The sequence below is a fragment of the Microcaecilia unicolor genome, chromosome 1 (genome assembly GCF_901765095.1).
Source record: "Microcaecilia unicolor chromosome 1, aMicUni1.1, whole genome shotgun sequence".
In the NCBI taxonomy this organism is placed as follows: Eukaryota; Metazoa; Chordata; class Amphibia; order Gymnophiona; family Siphonopidae; genus Microcaecilia; species Microcaecilia unicolor.
In genome coordinates, this window is record NC_044031.1 from 23,323,238 (window position 1) to 23,342,884 (window position 19,647).

The window sequence follows — 19,647 nt, forward strand, 5'->3', positions numbered from 1 at the left end:
GCCGCTTTAGCCTTTCCTCATAGGGAAGTCGTCCCATCCCCTTTACCTTTTCTAATTCCACTATATCTTTCTTGAGATGTGGTGACTAGAATTGCACACAATATTTGAGGTGCAGTTGCACCATGGAGCGATACAAAGGCATTATAACACCCTCATTTTTCTTTTCCATTCCTTTCCTAAAAATACCTAACATTTTATTGTTGTCTTAGCCGCCGCTGCATACTGAGCAGAGGGTTTAAAAGTATCATCAATGATGACGCCTAGATTCCTTTCCTGGATGGTGACTCCTAATGTGGAGCCTTGCATCACGTAACTATAGTTCAGGTTCTTCTTTCCCACAAGCATCACTTTGCACTTGCTCACATTAAATGTCATCTGCCTTTTGGACGTCCTGTCTCCAAGTCTCATACGGCCACTACATGGAAATAGTATGTATCCTATCTGGATCTTTTGGTGGCTTTCTATATGAAAGGTTAGTGAAGCTTTTCAGTATATGCAAATGGTTTGTCTACCATGTGGATCATTTGGTGAGATTTTAGATTTGAAAGCTGAGAAAAGTTTTTATTACACTCAGTACATGCAAATGGCTTCTCTCTCGTGTGAATCATTTGGTGTCTTTTTAGAGTTGAAAGCTGAATAAACCTTTTATTACATTCAGTACATGGAAATGGTTTTTCTCCCGTGTGGATCATTTGATGAGTTTTTAAATTTGACACACGACTAAAACTTTTATTGCACTCAGTACATGGAAATGATTTGTCTCCTGTGTGGATTTGTTGGTGAAGTTTTAGTAGTGAAAGCTGAGTGAAGCTTCTATTACACTCAGTACAAGGAAATGGTTTCTCTCCTGGGTGGATCTGTTGGTGAGTTTTTAGATTTGAAAGCTGAGTGAAGCTTTTATTACACTCATTACATGTAAATGGTTTGTATCCTGTGTGGATCATTTGGTGGCTTTTTAGATTTGAAAGTTGGATGAAACTTTTATTACACTCGGTACAAGGAAACAGTTTCTCTCCTGTGTGGATCATTTGGTGTATTTTAGACTTGAAACCTTAGTAAAGGTTTTATTGCATTCACTACATAAATGTAGTTTCTCTCCCGTGTGAATCTTTTGGTGAATTTTTAGGTTTGAAAGCTGAGTGAAAACTTTATTACACTCACTACATGGAAAGGATTTGTTTCCCAAGTGGATCTTTTGGTGCCTTTTTAGAGATGAAAGATGAGTGAAGCTGTTATTACACTCAGCACATACAAATGGTTTGTCTCCTGTGTGGATCATTTGGTGTCTCTTTAGAGCCGAAAGCTTTGTGAAGCTTTTATTACACTCAGAACATGTAAATAGTTTTTCAGTTCTGTGCTGCCTTTTGTGCATTTGAAGCTCTGAAAACAAGGGAAAACTAAATCTAAATTCTTTCTGGCGTGTTTTTCCTTTCCCCCCTTCTTGGTGAAGTTTAGAAGTCACTTGATCACTATTAGTAGTTTGGAAGGGTCTCTCTGCAAGGTGTCTCTGGTGCTCAGGGATGTTACTGAGCTCTCTGTCATTTCTCTCACACTTACTGACTCCATGCATTGAGTTTCCAACAGGGTCTCTCTGCTCCTTTGATTCCTGCTCACAATTCCTTGTGTTAATCCTCTTAGAACCCTGGGAAATGTTCTCACAGACATTTTCTGAATGTCTTTGAATTTCTTCCATTTCTACAGGATGTTCTCCTCCATTCTTTTCTATCTTCCTTTCTTGTGTGATCAGATGATCTGCACAGAAACAGAAAGTATTAATAATGTGTTAGAAGACAGTGGTGGTTTCTAAGATATCATCTGTGCATAATAAGAAGGAAGATAGGATATATTGTGGGATTTTCTAAGCATGGCTTAAGCATTGGTTGGTTTCTTTTTTTGCACACCATTTCTTGAAGCTTTTGTCTCTCTCGGTACACTGCAAGTTTGTCAGATGATGAGGTGTCCCTTGGAAATGGCAACATGTAGACATAACAGCTTTGAAGAATGGTCTGAATAAAAATATATCAAAATCTGCTTGTCAGGGAGTTTCTTCCACAGTGATGAAGCAAGAACACCTGATCCAGACTCCTACTGAAACACGGCCGCTGTCGGGTCAAGTTTGTCTCCATCCTAACTTCCAAAAGGAAGAACAACTTGGGAATGAAACATGGAAACATAGGACAGAAACATCTGCAGACAATCTGTTTAACGTGTCTGAACATAATTAAAGATGAGAAGTTAATAACTTACGTAGGCAGATGTGGCTCCTATCCTAAGTCCTACTCATTGAGTCACATTATTCAGATAGTGCCACTGAAAATCTTGTCTATCTTTTTTTTTTTTTAATTTTTATTTATAAGATTTGCCAATTTTTTACAAGCATATCACTTGTTACAGAAAAACAGCATAATACAAACGTTAAAGAAATAGGTAATAAGAAAAATTATAAATGCTTCCTTAGACCTCAAATTGAGGGGGGTGTTACAGTTTAGTGGAGTTTTATACAGGCATATTAACATAAATAAATATTAAATGCGGTTTATGTGTATAATTCGTGACAATATCATTTAACTAGTTCTAGATTAAGCTGTTTCATGTCCAGAAAGGATTTTAGCTGTTCTGAGTCATAGAATACATACTTTATCCCACTAAACCTGACCAAGCATTTGCAAGGGTAAACTAACAAAAAAGAACCACCCAATTTAAGAACATCCTGTTGCAATGCCAAAAATAATTTTCTACGTTCTTGCGTTACTTTAGTAACATCTGGAAATATCCATACTTTTGATCCATAAAAAGGAACCTTTGAGAATTTAAAGTATAATTTCAATATTGCATTGAGATCTTGTTCGAATACCAACAAAACCAAAAGAGTGGCTCTTTGCGGAACTATTTCAATGGATTGTTCTAGAATTTCAGACAGATTGTTAAAGTCTATAACATCCAAACCTTCTTTCTTTTCTTCTTTTCCACTTAATCTTGTTGGAAGGTAATAAATCTTATTTATAGGAGGAATAAGTTCTTGAGGCATTTTCAAATTTTCTTGCAGGTATTTTTTAAATAACTCAATAGGTATCTTGTCAGGAATTTTAGGAAAATTCAATACTCGAAGGTTCAATCTTTTATTAAAATTCTCAATCTGTTCAATTTTTCTATGCATTGTCAAATTATCTTTTATCACCATCACTTTAAATTCTTGCAATTGATCCATATCTTTTTTTTAATCTTTTAGTTGTGTGGTCAGGTCTTCTTTAACCGTTCCTAAATTTTTTGCCATGTCCTCAATTCTCAGAGATAAAGTATTTACCTTGTCTGAAGCATTTTGAAGCGTGGAATCCATCTTACTCAACTTCAGCCAGATCCTCTCTAGATTAACCTCCGGAGTTGTTTCGGGTCCTTTAAACCCAAGGACCTCTCTCTCCTGGCTACTTTTCTGTGGCATGGGTCCTCCGTCTGCTGGCTCCTTATTCCCCTTAATGGGTTCTCGGATACCTGCTCCCCTCACCGCTTCTGTAGCCGGGCACGGAGGGCATCTAGAGTCGGGGGCGGGGATAAAGATGTCTCCAAGCCCATCAGGGGCTCCGCTCCACCGGATGCCCCTGCAGCAGGCAACCCTGTCTCTACATTCTGCGACGGGCGGGTCAGGAAGCTCTCCATGCTACCCTGGAGTGGAGAGGAGGAAGCTGCGGGCAACGGTGGAAGCCTCGCGGCTCCTTTTCGTTTTGTATACGGCATAGGCAAAGAAGAAAAAATGCTTCACTTTCGAGCAGCAGGGAGCGATCTCACCGAACACGTTCACACATCTTGTCTGACTATCTCAGTATTGCCAGGGCAGTCTGGGTTGAGCCAGGAGTTACCCAACTAGTGGCAATATTCAGTTCACTAACAAGGGAACTATCCAGATAAAGTTAAGTCAGCAAAAAAGCTATCCTATCAATTAAGTGCCTGCAGCTTCATTATATCCAGGCATCAGCATCGGTATCTGGATACAGCCCAGACCCAAATATCCAGTTATAAAATGTCTGTAGCGGAAGGCATTAAAAAAATAAAAAGACTGACTGAAGTGAGCTGAAATTTAATCTGTAAATACTTATACTAAGGGCAACTTTGTATGTCAGTTAAGTTGAGAAATGAGCATCTAAGTCAGCACTGGTCCACTTACAAAATATGCCTTTCTCTACCATGAAAATACATGTTACTAGTGCCATAGACACATACAAAACATGTGTGCAACATGGAACATATAAGTATGACAATTCTGGATCTGTGGATAGAATTTCCTCCCTGTAATTCCTGTGCTGTGCAATCCAGGGCCCACTCAGGTCCCAACACATCCAGTGCAGGGGGGAAAAAAAACCTCAGGTAATATTAAAATGCCACAGAACAGCAAATTGTTACTCCTCAGACTGAGACTCTATTTTTAGAAGCATTAATATGGAAACACAGTTCATGGGACAAAAAGAGCTCCATTTTAGAAAAGCCGTGGAAGTCAGAGCATTGAGATTTTAGCAAAAATGTCTAGAGCCTGTGACATGTTTTAGAAATGCAGGGCTGAACATTTTAGTCCGTTGTAAAATTGACGTATCTCCACCCTCTAAGACATCTTAAAGGCCATCCAAATGTACAGCGCGTGAACGGTGATGTCTCAAAATGTGTGAATGTAAAACATTCAAACAAATGTGTACCCCCAGGTTGCCCAGGAAGCTGAAAACGGTCCACAGGAGCCCACAGAAGCATGCCCAGCCCCCACAGGAGAGGTAGATGGTGTGTCCGAGGTGTCCAATCAGTGCCTGTAAGGCAAAAAATCTTGTACCACCTGTGGCAGCAGTGCAAAAAGTATAGCCCAGCTGCAAAACACAGTGCCAGCCCCCACCTGCAAAATGTATAGGGGCACAAGATGTATGATCCCTGTTTGTAGTGCCGCGTATGCATTGGCCACCCCAGCAACGAACTGGACAGCTTAAATCCGCACCCGCCTTGCCCTCCAGCATTTCCGCAGCATCAAGGAACCTACTCCAGGCCCAAAATCCATGAGTCAAGTTCAGTACAAAGCTGCCTCTTGTACAAACTGCTTCAAGGATGCTTATGCAGCTGCGATAGCAACATACAGGTAATAAAGTAATCGAAATTAATAGGAATATATTGTTTACCTAAGAGGTAATCATGAAGATCAAGTAACATATATGCAATAAGATAAAATCGCATCCACCAAGCATATACTGTTTTCCTAACAGATAAAGATATCGAGGAGGCATAGTCCCAGAGAATGGAGCAGTCTGGGTAAAGGGTATTGAACTTTTTGGGGATCTTGCCAGGTATTTGTGACCTGGATTGGCCACTGTTAGAAACAGTATGCTGGGCTTGATGGACCTTTGGTCTGTCCCAGTGTGGCAACACTTATGGATAGCAGTCTGATACCCTGTTTCCATCAGTGGCCAACAAAGGTCACAAGCACCTGACAAAATCCACAGAATATTCTGCTATTGCTGGTGCTTGTCCAGTTTCCTCACAGGAGCTATAGCTGCTACCGATACCTCAGCTGCCCTCACAAAAGGGGGTTGACTCCATGTAAGGCTGAAAAGCAGGGATCGAAAGAGGTATCAACCACTGGGGGGCCCTAGCCAAGCCCCACAAGCAGTAACAGGATCAGATATATGGGGAATATGTTACCCCAACCTCTGTAGAAAAACCACAGAGATGGAAAGAACACCAAGGTCCCACGGGAAAACACACAGCAAAGAAACAGGAGTGAGAACTGGATCGCACTCTTCAAAACAGACCAGGAAAACTCAATATGAAGTTTTGACTTTTATTAATGACTCTTAATGACTCGACATGGTACCATGTTTCGGCTCAGACGTGCTTGCCTCAGGAGGCTATATAAACACCATGTATCACAGAAAAGGGTGGTGGAGATAAAAACGGTAATGGAATTCAAACATGTGTGGGATAAACACAAAGGAATCCTGTTTAGAAGGAATGGATCCACAGAATCTTAACGGAGATTGGGTGGTGATGCTGGTAATTGGGAAGCAAAACCAGTGCTGGGAAGATGTCTACGGTCTGTGCCCTGATCGTAACTGAATAGATAGGGATGGGCTGGAGTGTAAATTTTAAGGGGCTTTGACGTTAGCTTCAGAACTTTTAGTACAAGAAGAGTGCTGGGCAGACTTCTACGGTCTGTGCCCTGAAAATGGCAAGGACAAATCAAAGTCGGGTAATTGTGCCAAACGAATCTCATTGAATTCTTTGATTGGGTGACAGGAGAATTGAATCAGGGACGAGCTATAGACGTAATCTACTTAGATTTCAGCAAAGCTTTTGACACGGTTCCCCACAGGAGGCTCTTAAATAAACTGGATGGGCTGAAGATAGGACCTGAAGTGGTGAACTGGATTAGGAACTGGTTGACGAACAGACGCCAGAAGGTGGTGGTTAATCGAATTCGCTCGGAGGAGGGAAAGGTGAGTAGTGGAGTGCCTCAGGGATCGGTGCTGGGACCAATTCTATTCAATATATTTGTGAGTGACACTGCCGAAGGGTTAGAAGGTAAAGTTTGCCTATTTGCAGATGATACTAAGATCTGTAACAGAGTGGAAAGCATGAAAAAGGATCTGAGGAAGCTAGAAGAATGGTCTAAGATTTGGCAATTAAAATTCAACGCGAAGAAATGCAAAGTGATGCACTTAGGGAGTAGAAATCCACGGGAGACGTATGTGTTAGGCAGGGAAAGTCTGATAGTTACGGACGGGGAGAGGGATCTTGGGGTGATAGTATCTGAGGATTTGAAGGCGACGAAACAGTGTGACAAGGCGGTGGCCGTAGCTAGAAGGTTGTTAGGCTGTATACAGAGAGGTGTGACCAGCAGAAGAAAGGGGGTCTTGATGCCCCTGTATAAGTCATTGGTGAGGCCCCACCTGGAGTATTGTGTTCAGTTTTGGAGGTTGTATCTTGCTAAAGATGTAAAAAGAATTGAAGCGGTGCAAAGAAAAGCTACGAGAATGGTATGGGATTTGTGTTACAAGACGTATGAGGAGAGACTTGCTGAACTAAACCTGTATACTCTGGAGGAAAGGAGAAACAGGGGTGATATGATACAGACGTTCAAATATTTGAAAGGTATTAATCCGCAAATGAACCTTTTCCGGAGATGGGAAGGTGGTAGAACGAGAGGACATGAAATGAGATTGAAGGGGGGAAGACTCAAGAAAAATGTCAGGAAGTATTTTTTCACGGAGAGAGTAGTGGATGCTTGGAATGCCCTCCTGTGGGAGGTGGTGGAGATGAAAACGGTAATGGAATTCAAACATGCGTGGGACATAAAGGAATCCTGTTCAGAAGGAATGGATCCTCAGGAGCTTAGCTGAGATTGGGTGGCAGAGCCGGTAGTGGGAGGCGGGGATAGTGCTAGGCAGACTTATACGGTCTGCCAGAGCCAGTGGTGGGAGGCGGGGCTGGTGGTTGGGAGGCGGGATAGTGCTGGGCAGACTTATACGGTCTGTGCCCTGAAAAAGACAGGTACAATCAAGGTAAGGTATACACAAAAAGTGGCACAGATGAGTTTATCTTGTTGGGCAGACTGGATGGACCATGCAGGTCTTTTTCTGCCGTCACCTACTATGTTACTATAAACCTTGTAAATCGTTGTTGGAAAAACAAAAAGACCAAAATGGATATAAGGATGTGAACCACTGTCCTAGTACATATGTAGAACAAAATGTGATTCAAAAAAGCAATGCATTAAAAAAATGAATAGAAATTCAGGGGAAACTCTGAATGACAAAAAAAAAGATCTATGCACTCATTTGGGTCATACATAGATTGTAAAAACCTTAATAATTAAAGTAATGTCCAAAGATTGAAGATGGGGAGAGGGGTAACAGAACTACTAACAATCAGAGGGAACCCAACCTTTAAAGCAGGTATAGAAAACCCAGTCTTTCAGCGATGGGAAGACAGAGGTTTGGAATGTCTGGAAGATGTAATAGGCGATAACGGAAAGATAAAACCATTAGATCAGCTGTTGGATACAGATAAAATTCAATGGGGTGATACATTTGCACACTGTCAGCTAAAACATTTTATTCAGTCAATAGAACAAGGCCGATTGGAACAGAAACAGGGTTTGAAACTAAAAAATTTCTTCATAGAGATTTCTGAAGAAGTGCCATCAATTTCAGGGATACATAAAGCGCTGTGGTCATATGAGAAACCCAAAAACTTTAAAAAGCTGAAAGAGCGCTGGGAGAAGGACTTAGGAGTCAAGTTATTGTTATGGGATGTTGAGAGGCAACTGAAGGGGATACCAAAATTGGTCAGCGGAGCTCAATATAGGGAATGTGCATTCCGTTTTATACATAGAGCATACATGGCACCGGTACAATTCGCAAAATTCGGGGGATTGCAGACGCCCTTGTGTGCGAGATGTGGGAGAACAGGCAACACATTTTATCATAGTTTTTGGAGTTGTTGGAAGATTAGAAGGTTTTGGGGGAAAATAACTCACTATCTATCACAACTATTAGGTCGAAAGGTAGCAGGTACACCAGTGCAGATGTTGTTAAATTTACCAGGATCATTTAAAGGTCAAATACCAGAGCACAATCTATTTTTCCGCAAAGTTGCCTTGCTGGCAAAGAAATGTATCTTGCAAAACTGGACAAATGATATAGGGCCAGATTATTGGCACTGGCGGAATCTTGTTCATCAGTTAATGACGTGGGAAGCCAAAGAAGCTAAACGTTCACTAAAAAGAAAGAAAACATTTATGAAAATTTGGGGTGCTTATGTAGATTCTTTGTCTCATAGGGGAAGAAGTTTGGTCCTCAACACACTAAGATGATAACAAAGCATAAGTATCAACAAAAAATGGGGGGAGGGGTAGGATTGGGGAGGGGGGGGAAGAAAAACTCTTGGAGACAGTAATAACAGATTGTTGTATAGTTTTTGCTTGGCAGATGTGGTATCAATGATTGTAAGAATGTTCATGTTATGTCTTCAATAAAAATGTGGAAACATAAAGTAATGTCCAAGTACAAGTTGATACATGATGATAACAAAACATCTATGAGAATAAATAAATAAATAATTGGTAATGGACTAAAATGCTAAAAGTCTAAAAAAAATAGGAGGAAGAAAGAAATGCAAAAACACATTGGAACCACTGGAAGACATGGAAGAACGAACCCCAAAGTCTAACTTTGAAAAGTCCCAGTGTGCTAGAAAGGATGCAAAGAAACTAACGTGAAAAGAAATGAAAGTGAGGTTCAGATTGTATATAAACACTCAAAATCACGAACCCCTTAAAAAAGGTACATATTTAGCCACAGTTCAATATCAGAGTAAAAACGAAATGCAGATAATCTGTTGATGTCAACGAGATGACCCCAGTGAAAGATGCATTACAAAAACATGGCATCATAATTTCTAATTGTAATTCAGATTCACAAAGTTTGCAGTACACAGGTCCATTGCAGTAAAAGCAGTGGCTTTCCTAGGGCGGCTGACACACAGGGTGGATCGCCGATGCGCCCCCCCCCCCCCCCGGCGAAACGACACCTTCCCTCCCCCGGCGAAACGACACCACCCCCCCCCTCCCGGGTGCATTTTTACCTGCTGGGGGGGTGCCGCACGCCTGTAGGCTTAGCTCGTTCCATGCTTCCTCTGCCCCGGAACAGGAAGTAACCTGTTCCAGGGCAGACGGAGCACGGAACGAGCGGCGCCGACAGGCGCGTGGCACCCCCCCCAGCGGCGTGCACCCGGGGCGGACCGCACCCGCCGCCCTCCCCTAGGAACGCCACTGAGTAAAAGAGACCAAAAGAAAAAGTATGGTTCAAAATGTCTATAACAACTACAACGATACAATGTGTGTACTTGCTAGATGGTCAGAAACTACATGTGCTGTGTAAAGCTGTCAAAACCTCCTAGGGAAAAAACTGTGTTTAACCACACTTAAATATTAACATAAAAACATACCTGTATATACTATGTAAACTGCTTTGAATGTAGTTGCAAAAACCACAGAAAGGCGGTATATCAAGTCCCATTTCCGTGAAAAAGTATTTCCTTAGATTACTCCTCAGCCTATAACCCATTACCTTCATCCTATTCCCTCTCATTCCAGAGTTTTCCATCATATGAAAGAGGTTCATCTCCTGTACATTAATGCAATAGAGGTATTTAAACATCTCTATCAGATCCCCTCTCTCCCTCCTTTCTTCCAAAGTATACATATTGAGATCCTTAAGTCTCTCCCCATATGCTTTATGACCGAGACCACTGATCAATTCTGTAGCCGCCCTCTGGACCGACTCCATCCTGTTGATATCTTTTCGTAGGTGCGAGCTCCAGAATTGAACACACTGTTCTAAATGGGCCTCACCAGAGACTTGCACAAGGGCACTATCACCTCTTTTTTCCTGCTGGCCATTCCTCTCCCTCTGCACCCAAGGACCCTTCTGGCCATGACCGTCGCCTCTTCGACCTGTTTGCCACCTTAAGATCATCAGACACAATCACCCCCAAGTCCAACTCTCCTTTTGTACATAGAATTACTTCACCCCCTATACTATACTTTCCCCTTGGATTATTTCAACCAAAGTGTAGGACTCTGCATTTTTTAGCATTAAGTTTGAGTTGCCAATTTCTGGACCATTCTTCAAGCTTCATCAAATCCTTCTGAATGCTAACCATGCCCTCTGGGGTGTCCATCCTTTTGCAGAGTTTGGTATCATCCACAAAGAGCCAAACCTTACCAGACAGCCCTTCCGTAACATCACTCACGAAGATGTTAAAAAGAGCCAGCCCAAGGACCAATCCCTGTGGTACACGCTGATAACAGAGCAAAATCCATTTACCACTACCCTCTGTCTCCTACCATTTAACCAGTCAGTCACTTCAGGGCCCACACCGAGCCACTCAGTTTATTTATCAGTCACCTGTGCGGAACCATGTCAAAGGCTTTGCTAAAATCCAAGTACCCCACATCTAGCGCCCCTCCCATATCCAACTGTTTGGTCATCCAATCAAAGAAATCAATCAGATTTGTCTGACAAGACCTGCCTCTAGTGAAACCGTGCTGCCTCAGGTCCTGCAGTTCATTCAGTTCTAGAAACCTTACAATCCTCCGCTTTAGAAGCATTTCCATTAGTTTAGTCACCATGAGGTCAGACTAACAAGTTTGTAATTCCTAAAGCTGCTAAAATCTTACCTCTTCAAGCAAGCCTATACAAATTACCTGACTTAAACTACGAGCCCATCTCCACCATCCGGATCAGACTATGAAGAAATAACCTGGAATATGTCCCCTGTTTAATCCTTTCTAGTACATCCCTCTTTCTTCTCCTTCCTACACATTCTAGTACATCCCTCTTCTACCCTTCCCTTCATTCCCCCATACTAAACAACTCGCTAATCCCAATACGCACCCTCCCCTATTCCCCTACCTCCACAATCCTCCTTCACTGCTCATCTTACCTATCCACTTTTAACGACCACCTCTTTATTTACTATATTACAGCTGAATCCATTCTACTACTACTACTACTATTTAACATTTCTAGAGCGCTACAAAGTGTACGCAGCGCTGTACAAACACAGAAGAAAGACTATGCTAACCTGTAATACTATGTAAGCCCCATTGAACCTGCTAATGAGTGGGATAGCGCGGGGCACAAATGTTACAAATAAATTAAATAAATAAACAACTCCTTACTTCCACTCCTTTGCTGAGGGACCACATCCCCCTTCTCCAGTCCTCCGGGACCACTGCAGACTCCAATGGAACCACCAGAACTTCCCCAAGTTCCTTGAGTACCCTTGGATGTAGCCCATCAGGCCCCACCGCTTTGTCTATTTTTAGTTTAGCTACTTCCTTATGAACATAGTCTTCTGAGAATCGGTCCTGGTCTACCACACGCCCTATCTCCAGCCTTTCATCCATGAACTCAGACAGAAATAATTGTTAAGCAGTTCAGCTTTATCCTTACCAGCTTCTACATATTCTGCCCCTTCACCCTTGAGCCTCACTATGCCATTTTGGCACTTCCTCCTATCACTTACATATCTAAAAATATGTCTTGTCCCCCGATTGTACCGTATTGGCTATCTTTTTTACCCATTTGCATCTTTGCTTTCCTGACAGCTTTTCCAGCTACTCTTAGCTTTTCTAGATATTTTTACCTGTCTTTTCTTTCTGAGATGTCTTATAATTTATGAAGGCTAACCTTTTTTTTTCTTACCTTTTCAGCTACTACATTTGAGATCCAAAGAGCCTTGTTTTCTTTTTACTTTTACATTCTTTTCTAACATGAAGGTTTGTTGCCTTTAAAAGAGCTCCTTTCAGTTTTGCCCACTGCTGTTCTACGTCCTTCAGCTGTTCCCATCCAACTAACTCTTCCTTGAGCTATTTCCCCATCTTGGCAAAGTTGATTAGGGAGGAGTAGCCTACTGGTTAGAGCAGCAGAGTTTGATCCTGGGAAACTGGGTTCCATTCCCACTACAGCTCCTTGTTACTATGGGCAAGTCACTTAACCCTCCATTGCCCCAGGTACAAAATAAGTACCTGAATATATGTAAACTGCTTTGAATGTAGTTGCAAAAACCATAGAAAGGCAGTATATCGAGTCCCATTCCCTGTCCCTACTCATTTACAAGAAAGTAACAAAACCAAGAATGAAAATGGAGATATTTAAAATATTTATAGCCCACCTATTAACTAGGCAGATTACAAAAAAACAAACACAATAATCCAATAAACTCATATACAAACAACATAATCTACTATAATAAAACTCACCCTCAACGTTCTGAAGACAACGTTCTGAAGTCACTCAGTCACTCCCTGAAGGGTTCATGGATTCATGGTGGTGAAGCCACAACACTGACCATGTCTCTCTGCCCCGCCCTCGCATGATGGACCAATCAGAAAAAACACCCTCAACATTCTGAAACACAAAGGACCATCACAACACCGTTCCCAGGCAACACTAGGCAACGTAAGATGGACCAATCAGAGGAAACTACGTGACAATAAGGGAGGAGCATTCCCCAGCAGAATGGCTCATTATCACTGCAGCACGGAGAGCACAGAACCAACGCTGGAACGAGAGAAGAATATTCCTGCTGTGGGTATGTGCAAAAATAGACCGGGGGGGAGGGGGGGGGGAGAGAAATTTTTAAATGCCTAATGCCAGTACTGAAGAGTGCCAGAGGGCCTATAGCACAGACTATATTTGGGATCATGGAGTCAGAGGAGCCGGAAAACAACGTGCCCATCACCATCTGGGACGTGGGCGAACAGGACAAGCTGCAGCCCAGCTGGAAGGATTACCCGCGACCCAGCCAGCAGCAAACAGCGACCAAGGACAGCACAGCACATCCCCCAACCCCCAAGCAAAAAACAAAACAAAAAAAGACACACATCAACAACCTGCACACACACCGCACCCTCACACACTCACACACACACACACACACAAAATAACTCTGTGACACATACACACACACACAAAAAAAGCCACATGCTAGCGCCCGTTTCATTGGTTTCGGAAACGGGCCTTTTTTACTAGTAATCATATAACTGTCACATCATCATAAAATACAGGAACAGTATATAGAATACTAGTGCAACAAAGCCAGTTTCATAAAAAATGAAATGGCCGCTAACAACGTTATCATGTTATAGCGATTATGTTTTTAAGGGAACTGTTAGGAGAAATGTGCTATGATGATAAGGAATAATTGGGAAGGGTGTAGAATGAGTAATATGCTGCGTGGGTATGGGATGTGGATTGTTTTCTCTATGGTGTTGGAAGTGGGGTTTTTTTATGTGTGTTTTGTGTTTGTAGAATTTTTTAAAAGATGTGGAGGGGCATAATCGAAAGGGGCGCCCAAGTTTTCCTGAGGACGTCCTCGCAGGATGTTCCGGCGAAGGGGCGGGGAAACCCGTATTATCGAAACAAGATGGACGTTCATCTTTCATTTCGATAATACAGTTGGGGACACCCAAATCTTGACATTTAGGTCGTCCCTAGAGATGGTTGCCCTTAGACTTGGTTGTTTCTGATTTTCGGCGATAATGGAAACTGAGGACGCCCTTCTCAGAAACGACCAAATGCAAGCCCTTTGGTCGTGGGAGGAGCCAGAATTTGTAGTGCACTGGTCCCCCTGACATGCCAAGACACCAACTGGGCACCCTAGTGGGCACTGCAGTGGACTTCAGAAAAAGCTCCCAGGTACATAGCTCCCTTACCTTGTGTGCTGAGCCCCCCCAAACACCCCCAAAACCCACTACCTACAACTGTACACCACTACCATAGCCCTTACAGGTGAAGGGGAGCACCTACATGTGGGTACCGTGGGTTTGTGGTGGATTTTGGAGGACTCATATTTACCAACACAAGTGTAACAGGTGCGGGGGGGATGGGCCTGGGTCCTCCTGCCTGAAGTGCACTGCTCCCACTAAAACTGCTCCAGGGACCTGCATACTGCTGCGATGGACCTGAATATGACATTTGAGGCTGGCATAAAGGCTGGCACAAAAGATTTTTAAACTATTTTTTTGAGGGTGGGAGGGGGTTAGTGACCACTGGGGGAGTAAGGGGAGGTCATCTGGTCAGTTTGGGTACCTTTTCGTGGCTTGGTTGTAACAAAAAAAAAGACCAAGTAAAGTCGTCCAAGTGCTTGTCAGGGACGCCCTTTTTTTTCGATTATGGGTTGAGGATGCCCATGTGTTAGGCACGCCCAAGTCCCGCCTTCGCTACACCTCCGACACGCCCCCGGGAACTTTGGTCGTCCCCGCGACGGAAAGCAGATTTGCAGCAATTCCCGTAGAAGCAACAGGTAGTGCAATTCCCCCATCTTCTCGGATGGTGCTGAGAATAGTGTTATACGTATACGTTTTTCCACTGCCACCAGGACCGTCTAGGAAGAAGCACGTGTGGGGTATGTTTTTTTTATTGCAGGCAGAAAGTATAGTATGAAATGCCACCCTTTGCTCATCATTTAGGTTTTCTAGCATTTGTTGAGCTTTACGCTTTTCATCTGCAACATTGAAGGCAAGTTTAGGATCTTCTAGTCTGTGGATGATCAACATATTTTCAAAGCACTTAGCCTTCCAAAGCTCTGAAGTGTTCCAGCGATGGAGAGATGAGGAGTTCAATGGAGTACATGAGCTGATGAGACAATGTCAGCACCAGATAACTCTTTACCCTTGGAGATGCCTTTTTATATTGTTTTGATAAAGGTACTGTCTTTGGAGAGAAGATAAATGATCTGATCTGGATGTTTTGGTTTGGAGAAGCACGAGAATGTCATAAGTACATAAGTACATAAGTAATGCCATACTGGGAAAAGACCAAGGGTCCATCGAGCCCAGCATCCTGTCCACGACAGCGGCCAATCCAGGCCAAGGGCACCTGGCAAGCTTCCCAAACGTACAAACATTCTATACATGTTATTCCTGGAATTTTGGATTTTTCCAAGTCCGTTTAGTAGCGGTTTATGGACTTGTCCTTTAGGAATCCGTCCAACCCCTTTATAAACTCTGCTAAGCTAACCGCCTTCACCACTTTCTCCGGCAACGAATTCCAGAGAAAGTGGTGAAGGCGGTTAGCTTAGCAGAGTCTTTTGATGTCTTTTGATGTCACCAAAGATGCAATTCTTGGAACTCAGCGCTCCGAACAGTGACATTATTTCTGAGGAATTCCCCAGAACCCAAGAGGTCTCTTTTGCAATGACTGCCAAAGTGGGTCACGGGCACCCTCCTGCTGAAATGCAGGCCTTGGCAAATACGGAGGCAAAAGTTCAGCTGTATTGAAGTGTTATCCGTGCACATCTGTAGTATGGAATGCAGGGGTTTGTTAAGAAGCTCTGTATTGTAGCTACATTGGCAGGGTGTAGGCCTTACAGTTGCACATCATCAGGCTGTTTCCTCCTTTTTTGCTGTCCTGGGTCAACTGTTCTTTTAAGCTGGGACCAAGGTGGCAGAGGAGGAAGAGGAAGCAGCCTGATAAGGAACTGTGTGCCTCCTTCTCTTGATGGTGGCAGGGAGGAAAGGAAGTTGACCTGTGCCAAACCATTCCTCTGAACGGAATTCTAATCGATCGGCACAGTTGGGTAGTTCCAGGACTAATAGGTGGTTGGGGCAACAGAAGAGAAATGAGATTCTACACTGCATCAGGAATCACACAATCTGAAAGATGTTCACATAACATCATTAGTAAAAGAGTTATGCTGCTGACAGTGGCATTCCTGGGGGGGGGGGGGGGCGGTGGGTGCAGTCCGCCCTGGGTGCATGCCGCTGGGGGGGGGGGGTGCCGCACGCGCCTGTCCTCCGTTGTTCCATGCTTCTTCTCTGCCCCCGGAACAACGGAGGACAGACGCGCGCGGCACCCCCCCCCCCCCCCCAGCAGCGTGCACCCGGCGGGAGGGGGGTTCCTTCGCGGGGCTGTCCTTTTGCCGGGGGGGGGGGGCAGGGCGCATCGGCGATCCGCCCCGGGTGCCAGCCCCCCCAGGAACACCACTGGCTGCCGAATGTGTTGTGATGTTCACGATTGTGGCATTGTGGCTGGTGGACAGGCATAGAGACATCACAGACACAGTCAGGGTATAGTGTTAATCAAAAGATAAGTGTGTTTTATGCTGTTGGACGTATATAATCGAAGTTGAGAAGATATGAGTATACGCAGTTATACAATTGAGAAGATAAGAATATTTTAAAAGGTTCCAGAGAAAAGAAAACCGAACAATTGTATTTGAATAAAATTGCTTGGAAGTTTTTTTGACCAATGATGAGTTGCCAGTTCTGCTTGAGTACTTTACATCATTGGAAATTTCAGCAAAGTACTGCAGACGTTTGAGGTTAATGAATAATAACCTTCATGGGCATGTTGCTATGAGAAGAATTATAAAATATATATTTTTTAAAAAGTTTATTTTTGCACTGAGTATTGGTTTTTGAAGATTTTCAGGTTAAGACTGTGGAAGTTTGTATAATATTTTTAAGTGCAGTTCAGCTGACAGAGACTCTGCTGTCTCCCAAGTTCTACAGACAGACCCAGAACACAGCAAAGCTCACAACAGTCACAGACCAGGATCTGGCACCATAAAACATGCCTTCCTTCTAACTCCCTCTACCACGCCACAGGTTCAGCCTTCACTTACAAAACATGCGCTAATGCCAACACAGCCAATTCACTTTCAATGGGCCGTGTTGGCGTTGCCATGTGGCTTAGTAAATAGGGGGACAAGTGACTTATCTATAAAGGGGGCAGCACACCCAGCACTTACCCTACAGTAGGTGTCTATAGAATGCATTTGTACCCCAGTCTTTCCTATTACTGCACTCACCTGAGCAGCTGCTTTTCCCAGGTTCTCTTTCCTCTGATCCTGGCTCATCCCTGCTGTACGGCTCTTCTCCTCGTTCAATTTGGGATATAATCTTAGGGGTGAAGGTCAAAGAACCTGTTCCTGGGGTAAGAAAATTGCATTAGGTTTCTTAAAATGTGTGTGTCCAATTCCCTCAAATTCAAAAGTTAGACAAATCTCCAGCATAAACAATGTCACCAAGTTCATTGAACAAAAATATTCATACCTCAGTCAGAGGGGAACAATTTTGGAGCTCTGCAAATCTCAATAAAGTAACATAAACCCTCTTTACACATCTTTATAGTCTACTTCACACTCTAAACACTGCAATATGTTATCATCCTCATTTCAATATGTGCAAACTTCTTCATCCTTTATACAATATGCAGGTCTCCTTCATCAGATCCAGAACAAACACACCGAGCATGCTCAGTCTATTGCAATTTGCAAACTTTATATATTTAACTAGTAAAAAGATTCTAAGGGATACTGCGGGGAAGGTCGGGATGTTTTGGGAACTCCTGATACATGGGACTCTCTGCTTTCTTGCAATAAGTACATAAGTATTGCCACACTGGGACACAGCAAAGGTCCATCAAGCCCAGCATCCTGTTTCCAACAGTGGCCAATCCAGGTCACAAATACCTGGCAAGCTCCCAGAAAACTCAATACATTTAATGCTGCTTATCTCAGAAATAGGCAGTGGATTTTCCTCAAGTCAATTTATGTTAAATATTTTAATTGCTTTACTTATATTACACAAGTGGTAACTTGTTACATGAACACAGGGAAATAATACAAATTCAATGTTTTCACAAACAAGAAAAAGGAAAAAAAAAAACTTTTTGCCATCATTTTTGTTTCGTATTTAACCCTTCCTTAGACCACAAACTTGGGGAGTGACCAAAACAATTGAGGAAATCAAAGTGGAATACAATAAACAAAAAAAGGCCCAGCCCGCCCTACGTTAAATCATACAGTTGTTCATTCCCATGATACCCTCTTCAGGTCTAAGAAAGTCCTAAGCTTTTCTGTTTGTCTTGAGTAGATCTGGTGACATCTGGGAATATCCTTAATTTTTGACCACAAAAGTTTTGGTTAACATTCTTAAAGTATCATTTCCAAATGGCATTAAAGTCTTGTTCAAATACAAATGATACCAATAATGTGGCCCTTTTTGTTACTTCTGATAATGAGTCCTCCAAAATCAAGGAAATATTTCATAAATCATCCAATTTCTCATCTTCCTGGACCTATTCCATTTCTTCATAAGAACCTACTTGTCTCTTCTTTTCTGGAAGAAAGAATATCTTACTTATAGGAGGAATATTTTGAGCTGAAATTTTCCAATAAGGTATTTTTAAAATAGTTCTAAAGGAAGAATTCCAACAGGCCTTGGGAAGTTCAATATCCTCATATTTAGACGTCTGTTATAGTAACATAGTAGATGACGGCAGAAAAAGACCTGCACGGTCCATCCAGTCTGCCCAACAAGACAACTCATGTGTGCTACTTTTTGTGTATACCTTACTTTGATTTGTACCTGTGCTCTTCAGGGCACAGACCGTATAAGTCTGCCCAGCACTATCCCCGCCTCCCAACCACCAGCCCCGCCTCCCAACCACCGGCTCTGGCACAGACCATATAAGTCTGCCCAGCACTATCCCCGCCTCCCACCACCGGCTCTGGCACAGACCGTATAAGTCTGCCCAGCACTATCCCTGCCTCCCAACCTCCAGTCCCGCCTCCCACCACTGGCTCTGGCACAGACCGTATAAGTCTGCCCCGCACTATCCCCGCCTCCCAACCTCCAGCCCCGCCTCCCACTACCGGCTCTGCTATCCAATCTCGGTTAAGCTCCTGAGGATCCATTCCTTCTGAATAGGATTCCTTTATGTTTATCCCACGCATGTTTGAATTCCGTTACCGTTTTCATCTCCACCACCTCCCGCGGGAGGGCATTCCAAGCATCCACCACTCTCTCGGTGAAGAAATACTTCCTGACATTTTTCTTGAGTCTGCCCCCCTTCAATCTCATTTCATGTCCTCTCGTTCTACCGCCTTCGTATCTCCGGAAAAGGTTCGTTTGCGGATTAATACCTTTCAAATATTTGAACGTCTGTATCATATCACTCCTTTCCTCCAGGGTATACTGTTATAATTTTCAATTTGTTCTATTTTTTGACGTATAAACGAATTATCTTTCATAACTGCTGAAACATCGTCCTTAATAGTTACAAGTTCAGTTTGATATTTTAGTACCTGATCGTTGAAGTTCTGCTT

General features: G+C 43.0%; 1 protein-coding gene across 1 annotated transcript in view; it reads right to left on the reverse strand.

The window, feature by feature from the left end:
* Positions 1 to 330: 330 nt before the first annotated feature.
* LOC115461102 (zinc finger protein 501-like) overlaps positions 331 to 19,647 on the reverse strand; it is a 28,836-nt gene continuing 9,519 nt past the window's right edge. Inside the window, exons 2-4 of the mRNA XM_030190720.1 lie at positions 17,347 to 17,466; positions 1,162 to 1,752; positions 331 to 1,051 (exon numbers count right to left, since the gene is read on the reverse strand). Coding sequence (XP_030046580.1) covers positions 474 to 1,051; positions 1,162 to 1,752; positions 17,347 to 17,466 — 1,289 coding nt within the window. The 3' untranslated portion in view covers positions 331 to 473. The remainder of the gene's footprint in view (positions 1,052 to 1,161; positions 1,753 to 17,346; positions 17,467 to 19,647) is intronic.